The sequence below is a fragment of the Xyrauchen texanus genome, chromosome 49 (genome assembly GCF_025860055.1).
Source record: "Xyrauchen texanus isolate HMW12.3.18 chromosome 49, RBS_HiC_50CHRs, whole genome shotgun sequence".
Taxonomy (NCBI): domain Eukaryota; kingdom Metazoa; phylum Chordata; class Actinopteri; order Cypriniformes; family Catostomidae; genus Xyrauchen; species Xyrauchen texanus.
The window spans coordinates 19500275-19512573 of NC_068324.1; the positions used below are offsets into that span (position 1 = coordinate 19500275).

A 12299-nucleotide genomic window follows, 5' to 3' on the forward strand; every position below is an offset into this window, starting at 1 on the left:
TAATGAAGCCAAAAAACATTTGTGCTTAGTAAAAACCAATGCCATAACTAGCCATGTTCAAACCTTAAAGGAATAGTTTACACAAAAAATGTAATTCTAAAGAATTTTCATTGCTGGGTGAACTATTGCTTTAATCTGTTATGAATATGTCTGAACTTTTAGTTATTTAGTACTCCAATGTGATATTTCAGTCTCAATATAGATGTTTTGCAGTCATACATGACATCGTTTGGACTCCTGAGAGCTCCCACTAAATTCTCCCTCAACATAAACCTGCAAAGCATGGCTATGTACCACACGAAGAAGAACAAATAGGAGATATATTCCCGGACACATCCCATTGTTTAGCAGCTGCACAAAGCAATGTTTGTTTTTTGTTTAGCCCGAGACAAATGAAATGACCCAAATTCTCAGGCCTTGCTTTCTAAAATGGCCGCTCAACAATTTCAGAACGTTTTCACAGTTAGTACTCACACAATGACATCCAGCTCAGTTAAAACCCAAATAAAAGCTGCCTTTCACTATTAACAGTAAATAAATAATGTACAAAATAAAAGCACAAAACAAAAACTTTCCCAGGGGAGGTTCCATCAGGTCCAGGCCACTTTGCGGGAGATTGCCTGTTTAAAACCTTCCGGGTCCACATTCCCGCCTGGTCTCAGGGCTTTCTCAAGACTCACCAGAACGTTCTGATGGGACTCGCGAATATTGACAGGATGTTTTGCTCTGAGCAACTCATAGGCGGCAATTAGCCTCATATTTTGCTTGACCATGAGGTACTGAATAATGCAAGTGGGGGCAAGGGAAAACCCATCACGACAATGGACCAAGACACGCTTCCTCTTCTCCATTGAAGCATCGATGCACTCGTTGATGTCTTCAAAGCAGCGATGTTTGAGGGCAAGCCCTTCCTGGACGGAGTCCGGGAGATCACTCATGTCCACTTTGAGACGAGACCAAGTGTGCTTCACCCCCCTTGAGCAAGTGCAAGGAATAAGTCTCAAACATGTTTCCCCAGGCAGACTGCTCATGTCAATGATGCTGTCGATGTTATTGCGGCATAACGTTCGTCCGCTATAAGCCGCATTTAGGTTTCCCACGTAAATATAGTCTGTAACCTTGGAAATGACTGGATCAGAGTACTGGAAGTGCTCAGAGACACTCTGCTTAGGCTCTGGCGTCTCGGGCCCCGTCTTGGCACTGCCAGGAACGGCTCTGCGACTATAGTTGTGCATTTTCTTGGATCCGGAGCGGGAAGGTGGGTTGGAGTCGGACTCGGAGCTGCTGTTCCATGGAGGGGAGAAAAGAGAGAAGCGACTGGATGACTTGCTCTTGGTGAGGTGCTCCACTGGACTGGAGAGCCCAGAGCTTGAGCTGGTTGTGGAGCCAGAGGCGCAAAAGAGAGATGCCCTCTCCAGGGAACCTGTACTGCTGGCTGCCCCGGCACTATGGGCCTGCTCCATCTGACAGAAACATACATACAGATATACTTTTAAAAAAAAATACTAATCATGGAAATCATGCAGAAACTTAAATAAGCAGAGTTTTACCCTCACAACGTTGCACTCAAAATAATGTTTTAAATTTGAATGTTTCCACGGTGTCTTAATGCCTGAGCTATATACATAGGCAGCATTTTGGGGCATCATAGGACCACATCTGATATAAAGATGGCCTGAAATGTTTGTTTCTGACATTATGTGGTTTTCTATGATGCCTTATTTCATCAAAATTTGAGGCAACATCACATTTCCCTAACAGAAAGACCAGCTTAAACCAGCCTAAGGAGGTTTTCTGGTCATTGCTTGTCTCCTAACCTGGCCAAAAAGGTGTTCAGCTGGTAAGACATCAAGTCCCCAAATTAGAGGTAGACCGATATATCGGTTTTACCAATTAATCAGTACCAATAGTTGATCAGTTATCTGAAGAAATATACATATAATAACTATATACAGTGAGGAAAATAAGTATTTGAACACCCTGCTATTTTGCAAGTTCTCCCACTTAGAAATCATGGAGGGGTCTGAAATTGTCATCGTAGGTGCATGATCACTGTGAGAGACATAATCTAAAAAAACGAATCCAGAAATCACAATGTATGATTTCTTAACTATTTATATGTATGATACAGCTGCAAATAAGTATTTGAACACCTGAGAAAATCAATGTTAATATTTGGTACAGTAGCCTTTGTTTGCAATTACAGAGGTCAAACGTTTCCTGTAGTTTTTCACCAGGTTTGCACACACTGCAGGAGGGATTTTGGCCCACTCCTCCACACAGATCTTCTCTAGATCAGTCAGGTTTCTGGGCTGTCGCTGAGAAACACGGAGTTTGAGCTCCCTCCAAAGAATCTCTATTGGGTTTAGGTCTGGAGACTGGCTAGGCCACGCCAGAACCTTGATATGCTTCTTACAGAGCCACACCTTGGTTATCCTGGCTGTATGCTTCGGGTCATTGTCATGTTGGAAGACCCAGCCTCGACCCATCTTCAATGCTCTAACTGAGGGAAGGATGTTGTTCCCCAAAATCTCGCCATACATGGCCCCGGTCATCCTCTCCTTAATACAGTGCAGTCGCCCTGTCCCATGTGCAGAAAAACACCCCCAAAGCATGATGCTACCACCCCCATGCTTCACAGTAGGGATGGTGTTCTTGCGATGGTACTCATCATTCTTCTTCCTCCAAACACGGTTAGTGGAATTATGACCAAAAAGTTCTATTTTGGCCTCATCTGACCACATGACTTTCTCCCATGACTCCTCTGGATCATCCAAATGGTCATTGGCAAACTTAAGACGGGCCTTGACATGTGCTGGTTTAAGCAGGGGAACCTTCCGTGCCATGCATGATTTCAAACCATGACGTCTTAGTGTATTACCAACAGTAACCTTGGAAACGGTGGTCCCAGCTCTTTTCAGGTCATTGACCAGCTCCTCCCGTGTAGTTCTGGGCTGATTTCTCACCTTTCTTAGGATCATTGAGACCCCACGAGGTGAGATCTTGCATGGAGCCCCAGTCCGAGGGAGATTGACAGTCATGTTTAGCTTCTTCCATTTTCTAATGATTGCTCCAACAGTGGACCTTTTTTCACCAAGCTGCTTGGCAATTTCCCGTAGCCCTTTCCAGCCTTGTGGAGGTGTACAATTTTGTCTCTAGTGTCTTTGGACAGCTCTTTGGTCTTGGCCATGTTAGTAGTTGGATTCTTACTGATTGTATGGGGTGGACAGGTGTCTTTATGCAGCTAACGACCTCAAACAGGTGCATCTAATTTAGGATAATAAATGGAGTGGAGGTGGACATTTTAAAGGCAGACTAACAGGTCTTTGAGGGTCAGAATTCTAGCTGATAGACAGGTGTTCAAATACTTATTTGCAGCTGTATCATACAAATAAATAGTTAAAAAATCATACATTGTGATTTCTGGATTTTTTTTTTTAGATTATGTCTCTCACAGTGATCATGCACCTACGATGACAATTTCAGACCCCTCCATGATTTCTAAGTGGGAGAACTTGCAAAATAGCAGGGTGTTCAAATACTTATTTTCCTCACTGTATATATACACACACACATACACATACTGTATATAAGATGGCTAACCATATCTTTTTACCGTATTTTACTATATTTATTTGGTAAATACTCACAAATAGAGAATTGTAACCGTGCCAAATCTCTCTAATTTCAAAATAAGAGTCACAAGTGTAATTTGGGTTTGTTTAAAGTAAAAAGTCCCACATTATGCACCAAATCTTAATTTCTCTGTTTATTATTGGGATATTGCTCGCATACCAAAAAAAGTTTTGGGGGATTTTATTCATTTTGCAGTCTCAATGGCTGTGCCCTTCATAGTAAGGACATAATAAGATATGTTTTATTATATAGATTGATTTAAAAACAAGCCACTATTGGTCAAACTTTACCCCAAACCCCCTACAACACAATGAAAGTAGGTTTAGGGTCAAAACTAACCCCAGTTGACCAGTGGAAGCCAACCTGGTAGCCAGTTAAGGTCAGCACACCAACAGTAAATATCGCAATACTAAATGGTTACAAATATCATTAATGCTGACAATGGATAAAATAATCAGCAAAAGCTAGAAAAGTCCATGACTTCTGTACCTCTTCACTCACTGCTTGTTAAACCCAGAAAACAAGGTACCACTTCCCCTTACCTGAGCTTTGAGGTTGTTCTTCCATTCCTGTGTCTCCAGAGCTTTGAAGCGTCCATTGCTGTCAGAGGACACAGAGAGACACAGGCGCCGGTGGGTCCTGGGGGGCAGCTGGGGGGTCAGGGCCATGGCAAGCGGCCGGGGATCAGGCTGCTCGTTCCTACTCATCAGATCTGGGCAGGAGCCTTAGGCACACATTAGACACAGTAAAGGCTGGTTTATACGTATGCGTCAAACCTCGCAGTTGGCGCCACGTAGTGGCCAATGGTATGGTATACATTGATAGCTCTGCGTTGGTGTGTCTGCATCGTTATGTGGGTTCGCAGTCAAATGTGCTAGTGTACTGAAAGAAAATGCCTTTGCTTTTGTTTATTCTTGAAATGTATTATTATTCCAGAACCAATGTCATTTGTAATCATCAGATTTAAAAGCTACTGGCTTGACCAACACAAAATAGGCATTGTTTTAAAGATTGGAAGCTGGACTTTACAATGCATATAGGCAGTAGAACCAACTTTTAACAGGTGCTTTTTAATTTGCTGACAAATTAGACGTGCTCCGTTTTATTTCTTATGAAAAATGATTATTGTCTTTACACCATACTGTCAAACATACGGTCGACTCAAAACAGCAGACAGATCGGAAAGTTCTCGAGAAGAATGGTGGGGTTGGGGAGTGTTCAAGTTTTAGCTTCTCTGTGCATGACGAACACATCCGACTAATTGATAATGAAATTGGTGTCAATTAATTTCATTATCGATTATTATTAATTTTAGCGGTTAGCTGTTGCAGCACTTGAACAATCCCAATTCAGTATACAGATAAATGCAAGAAAGAAGACCACAGTTAGATTACAATTAAGTATGCAAATTAAAATGCTGTCATTGCAGTTGGAGAGTTTATTACATTTTAGTACTAAAATGATCGATAAAGGAATGTTATGAAAACTGAATGGAATATTTGTATCCCCTTAAGCAAACCAAGAGTTGCTACTCAGAAAAATCTGAAAGATTCCTGTATGCTGCTGGTCATTTGAACAGTCATCCAAACAGGAAATATAATGGAAACATCGACTTCTGCGATTGGTGCATCTCACTTTAAGATTATGGGTAGCGTAGTACTTCACCAGTAATTCCGCAATTAAATACGATTTCTCCATTTATATAATAGTTTAATCTAATGATACTGTCTTGTCTACAATAAATGTCAAATACCAACTTAAATCAGCTTTTGTTCTAGTAACTTTTGCAGACTGAAGATTCATAATTGGCCATTTTTACATGTTGGTTTAAACTTAGAGTTAAGCAGGTCTAACAAACTAATCATTGCAGCCAAGTACATTCTAAATCTCCCAATGCAAGAGTCTCACATCAGCCATGACCCTCAGTGGTCAACAGGCTGATGAGAAACTGTTCTTTAGGTTTCCCCTATAAGACACCAGTCTGTCTGTCAGTGAGTGCGATTCAATGAGGCCCCTCATTAATGGAGCCCAGAGTGTGTTTGATCTACAGCAACACGACTCAGGCATTAATACTCCCACATATCTCACTTTAGAGAGCCATTCCAGCATTTTACACTTCAGCTGATTGACTATGCGCATGTTTGTTAACACAACGCAACACTAAACAGCAGTTGTAACAATTTCAAGCTGGATATTCGTCCAGCTGCGACTGAATTTAAACAAGCTGATAACCACAATCAGCTGGTGGTGTAATATACTTCAATTAAAATGGGTAGTTGACAGAGACACGGATGAAACAGATTGTTTTGCATGGAAAGCAGAAAAAATAAGCTATGTATTGGCACAAAGCCATTCAGACTTATGAAATAATCAATTGAGAGTTTAGCCATTTAAACAAAGTCCTAATAAGTTCTTAATTTTAAATTCATTTTTACAAGCATACATAACCTGTACCCCAAATTCTCACTATGAAAAATGCAAAAAATGTATCTGTATATCTATTTGTATTTTTCTTTAAATGTATTCAAAAATATATATATATTGCCAGGTTGGGAGTACATTTTAATAACTATATACTTAAGAGGCAAGTAAATATTTGACCAGCTGTGACATATGGTACTGTATATGAATGTAAACAACACAGAAAACAATATATGCAATATGCTAAACAATCAAAACATACACATTGCAGCAGGGAACTTACCAGTGGCACATGCTGAACGAGAAATTGGCTGGAGCTGCAAACGATTGCGAATCTTGAGAGAGTTGAGCAGATTTTTTGCAATCATGCCTGAATTAAACAAACAATTAAATGAATAAATAATCGTGAATAGCTGGTGTTAACCATACCCAGGTTGGATCATGATTGTTTTATCATAAAGCATTATGCTAATATTTGAATATTTGTAGATTTAGCTTAAACTCCTAGTCTAAGATCAATACAATTTCATTTATTTATTCATATAATTTACAATTAGTTTTATTTGTGTGTAATGGACAGTAATCATCTTACATGTTCTGTAATTAGTAGCGAGGCGGGAAAAAAAAATGTTTTTGCAAATAATTGTCACACTTCTACAGCTCATTATGATAAGATGCTAGTCTTTATGCTGTACTGTGAAAACTGTCATGTAATAAGTTCTCATCAATCATCTAGTATGCATCATTATATTAATAAGGTATCCAGATGTCAGGTGAGAATAGATTTATTCATCTTAAGTTTGTCAGAATCTAAGGTTTTAATTGATTTACTTTGATTAATCTATACCACACCATAATATGAATTTTAAAATTAGATTTTTTTTCTTATCTTAAAATGTGAATCCTGCATTTACAAGGCACATAGTTTGTTATTTAGTGTGAAAAGAGCTGAAAGGAACACAATATTTAGTTGGAAGTTAAGAATTTGGAAAAAGAGAACTTGCAAATTATTCGTACAGGGTTCCCTTTTTGACAATTACTTTTTTTCAATTTAAATTTATTCAAATAATTATTATTTTTTTATATATATTAAGTTGTTCAAAAATAGGTAAAAAAATAAAGTCACACATAACAATTATAGAACTGCATGATTCTGGATAAATTGAGAAACATGATTTTTTTTGCTTAGAATAAAGATCAAGAAAAATGCTTATTTCAGTGATTTACAAATCCTGGACATAAGGGTAATAAACAAAGTAACATGTAATTTATTAGAGGTTCTGACTAAATGTTCTCTGCTTCAATCTATGCAAAAATGCAATAAAGTTATACAAGCAATAATGCTATAAAAAGCAAAACGAGAAGAAAAGCTTCATTAACACTTCTATGTTAACTTGATGTTGCACTGGTAAGCAAATACGCAATAAAACACTTATTTACCTTATGGGGAATATTAACGATTCAAATTAAAACAATGAGACCTTCAGTGTTTCTCTTGTAAATCTTGCTTCCAGCTTGAAAATGAATTATTCAAAAACCAGAATGTAAATAGAGAACAGAGTAAACAGTGCTTTACATTTTTAGCAACAGTAGCAAATAAGGGGGCCTGGGTAGCAAAGAGAGTATTGATGCTGACAACCACGAGTTCAAATCCTGGGCGTGCTGAGTGACTCCAGACATGCCTCCCAAGCAAACAAATTGGCCCGGTTGCTAGGGAGGGTAGAGTCACATGTGATAACCTCCTCGTGGTCACAATTAGTGGTTTTCGGTCTCAATGGGGCACATGGTGAGTTGAGCGTGTATCGTGGAGAGTAGCATGAGCCTCCACATGCTGTGAGTCTCCGTGGAGTCATGCACAACGAGCCACGTGATAAGATGCACGGATTGAGTTGAATAACCACGCCACCACATGGACCTACTAAGTAGTGGGAATTGGGCATTCCAAATGGGGGAGAAAAAAGGGGATAACATTAAAAATATTTAAATAAAAAAAACAATAGCAATTAAACATTTAAAAAAATATAATATAAAACTACTTCAATTTGCTATGGAGCATAAAGATTGGACTGTGGAGCAATGGAAAAAGGTCATGTGGTCTGATGAGTCCAGATTTACCCTATACCAAATCTATGGGCGCATCAGGGTAAGAAGGGAAGCGCATGAAGCGATGCACCCATCATGCATTTTGCCCATTGTACAAATTGCTGGAGGCAGTGTTATGATCTGGGGTTGCTTCAATTGTTCAAGTCTAGGCTTAGCAACGTTATTTGGCAATAAAATTAAGTCAGCTGACTACCTGAATGTACTGAGATTAAGATTTCTCATTTTTTTTTCAATTAAACATCCTTATATGTCAATGACCTTTCCATGACTTTCAAGTAGTTTGTGATGGACAAAGATTTAAACATTTTTTTTATAGAGACTGTATTCCAAAACAGCTATTTCAGATTTGTCCATGATGTTGCAATTACCTGGGAATCTTGAATAGACTGGAGAACGAGAAACATATTTCTGAAATGACACATCTCACCATTTTGTTTGGAATGCTCTTTCTTATCCAGCTGATGAGGTGCACTGAAGTCTTTGCTCCATTTCTCCAGGGTCTCCATCGTCCACCCCCTGTAAATAATAAGAATACATAACTAATCATATTGATCACAATATCAGTGTGAAGCATGCATATGTTGTAGAGGTATCTGTGTCTGCAGTGAGAGGACAAACACCCCCGCACTGATGCATTCCAGGACTTGAGTCTCTTACAGCCACTGTTACAGAAATCATGAGGTGATTTCACGATAAAATGCTGCTTTCATGCAGTGGATTACAAAAACGCTTATATAAACGCGGTGAATGACTCGGATAAAATCATCGCTGCGTTAATAAATGAGCGTTTATGTCTCGTATGTGTCTGTCCAGCACCATTATCCACCGGTTTTCTGTGTCATTGCATGTACGTTTCAAATCGCCAAAGTGTAATGACCATAAAATATATATACACAGTAAAACTAGAAATACTGTAGGCAGAAAACACACGAAAAGAAGAATATTTAACACAAACCCCAGCCATTCATCTTTGCAGCGCTCAGCTGAATGAAGCTCACATGGAGAAATGACGCAACGGGAGCGACGAGCTACGCATGATGGGAAATGTAGTCCATATGTGCATCCTGTTTTGCTAATGTGAGGCGTACGATGTTGCTGTTGGCTACGGCTTCTGATTACTTTTGAAGTACTTAAGTTTACTTGAAATGAAAATAAATAATTTACCCCACAGATCATGCTGATAATTAGTCTTAAATAATATTGCCTTATTCTAATGTGTTTGGTTAATTGTTTGAGCACAAACATGTAGCTTTTTTCTATATTTTTTTTCTTTATAACCATTGCAAAAATGGAATTAGGTTATACCATGGCACTCTACAGTGACCGAATATTGTGGTAACAGGTTTACTTGGCAGTATGGGTAAGAGTTGGCGAAATCATAAGAAATTGCATGAGCTGGCTCATACAAAAGTGTACGGCTTTTTCTCCCATAGAGAACAACAAATGAACCAGCAAACAATGCTGTTATGAGATTTCCTACATTTAACCCCTAACCTAAACCTAACCATAAACGTATCTGTTATTTGAATAAGAAAACACATTTTGTGTACGGAAGAAAGAAAACATCAGGGTTTGGAACATGACGAGGGAAACATTACTGTCATGATCCTGTTCTGTCTGCCCTCTGGTCCCTGTCTGTTTGCTGTTTGTGTAAGTGTACTTGGCTGTGTTTCTGTTAGCCGTGTGCTTCTCAATCCCACCTCCTCACTACCCTTGTCACTCTCCCTTGTTTAGTTATTGTCATGTTAATTGTCTTCACCTGTTCCTCATGTGCTTTTCCTCTATACATTGAGCACTCTTCCCTCTTGTATTTGTCAGATTGTTTTGTTTGCTAGTTTGGTCTGGTTCCAGTGTTGTTCCTGTTCCCGTTCCCCAGTCAGTCTTTGCTATCCTTTTTCTAGTGGGGAGTCTTGGGGCTACGATTAAGTTTGCCTTGAAATGGGATGAGTTTAGCCTGTGCCTCGGAGGACTTCCTTCCTTTGTCCCAGCCAGAGGTTAACGATACTCCCTACGGCAGGAGGTGGCGGCTGTTCCTACTGCAGTGTTTCTGACTGTCCGGAGAAAGGAGCACTGTTAGGTGCCCGATCCCCAGTCGCTGCCAGGGCTCCCGGCCACAGCGGCTGTCCAGTTCCCTGTGGCTGTCGACGAACGGTGGATATATTCAGTAGCTTTTTTGCAAGCAAGACTTCTATTCAGAAATTGACTTAAAATAAACCAATCCGGAAAATATCTAGTCAAAAGTATGACAACTAGCCCCAGTTTCCCTTTTACCATGGTTCTGAATAATAATTACCATTCAGTATTGCAGGAAGCATTAACTGCATTCCAAGTTACTTCAAAGATTACAGTGGTACTACCATGGTGCAGTGTCTAAAAACAAGTCATTTTCACTTTGACTCATTACCCCATTCCAGTAAAGCTCTACGCTAAAGAAGCCAAACCTCCCAGTTGAAATTCTTCAAAACATTTCTTCAAATATCCATTTATTCAAATCTCTTACCTTCAGATATATGTTGTTGCTGTTGCAGATGCTTGTGTCAGAAGGCCAAGACTGCTTGTTTTCTGCCCTCAGGACAAGCAGAGCACACAATCACTTGTCTGCTCTGAAACACTCTTTCTCAGACTGCACTGTGTTATTGAACAGCTCTGTACAGGTGGCTGCTAGTATCCAAGAAACCCCTCCAGACAATGATGTCACATGCTTCGCTTTAGTAGCAATACTACACTAGTAATTTACAGCAAGTGTCCTCCAAAGTCCTTTCAAGTACAACTACATATTATTGTTCAAAATTAAACAAACCATCCAAAATGTACTGGAGGCTTACTGTAATTTGAGAGTTAGGTGTCCATAAAGACTGTGAGCAATGAGACAAATGGTGATGAACCCTCATGAATGCAAGATTAAGATGTGGACTAGGACCAGTGGGTGGTATAACGCTTTATTTGCATAACAAAGGGATGGTCGACGCTCCTAAGCCATTCAATTGCAGACAAGATCTGAATCACTTATGACCTGATTCTCTCATCTGCTTAAGTCTGGCTGTATACACACACACACACACACACACACACACACACAAACTATTGCCTGTTTCAGATGTGGGCTTTCCTAACCACAAAAGACAAGGTTGCAATTAGAGACATGCAAATGAGAATATGGGTTTTGTAATCGTGCTTAGGACTGAATCATTAATAACAGGAGGCGTCACATCTTTATTCCCATTTATGGTTGTGTTAAAATACTTTCTCATATCCCCTCTTAATATGCAAAGACAGCTGTAAGTTAACTCTTTATAGGTGGATTTGGCAAAAAGTGTTAACATTCTACACAACATGATCATGGGAAATTGACATATTGCTTCTGAATGTTTATGTACCCTGAAATTGACCATTCCGGCAAATAATTGTCTAGCACCTCAATTGAAATGGGTTTACCTTTCCCTATGGCGTTAATGAAAAATATCTCGGAGACATGGGTTCTGGTCCCGTGAAAACCAGGGATTTATGGCATTAACATAAACAACGAGTGTGATTTAGAGGTTGCATTTTTGCTCCACTGATGGTTTGGTTTGGGATTACAGTTAATAAAATACAGTAAGCGTTCCTGTTGACTGTATTACAACCAAACTCGCTTTTGGTGCCACTCTGTGGACATTTCACCTAAAGAGCACTTTCAGCTTCGGCCACTGGGGGCAGTGGTACTTATTTTGGTAGTGACAAGCCAATTTCAGCAGCAGAAATTCTGACCCCCTGTCAGTCTGTCGCTGAATTCAAAGTGCGATAAGACCGGTTGACAATACTTTTGACTCGTCCATCAGTTTTTCCAAATGAGCAAAAATTATGTTAGCAGTCAAGCACTTAATGGAATGTAAGCCTAAGGGGCAAGGAATTTAAGAGTGCAGAAATATGTTTCTTGTAAAATTCTTCCATTAAAAAACATGTTATTTTAATATTATAATAAGTTGTCTAATTCGTCCTTTCAGCAGTGGAACTACTGTTCTAGGTGGATGAATTTCTGGTTATGTGTGAAGGCCAGGTTATCAATTCTTTTTCCACATGTTGCAAATTTGCAAACTTGCGACACTCATACTGTACGTGGAGGAATCAGCAACACGGACAACTGAAGTATACTTTTGCCT

The 12299-nt window shown here is 39.4% G+C and overlaps 1 protein-coding gene across 1 annotated transcript; it reads right to left on the reverse strand.

Moving 5' to 3' along the window:
* Positions 1-590: 590 nt before the first annotated feature.
* On the reverse strand, positions 591-8671 carry LOC127640298 (uncharacterized). The gene is made up of 4 exons (XM_052122743.1): positions 8588-8671; positions 6341-6427; positions 4179-4360; positions 591-1463 (listed from the first exon to the last, which is right to left on the reverse strand). The coding sequence occupies exons 1-4, from the start codon at positions 8664-8666 to the stop codon at positions 591-593; spliced, it is 1221 nt and encodes a 406-aa protein (XP_051978703.1). The 5' UTR covers positions 8667-8671.
* Between the last annotated feature and the right edge of the window lie 3628 nt (positions 8672-12299).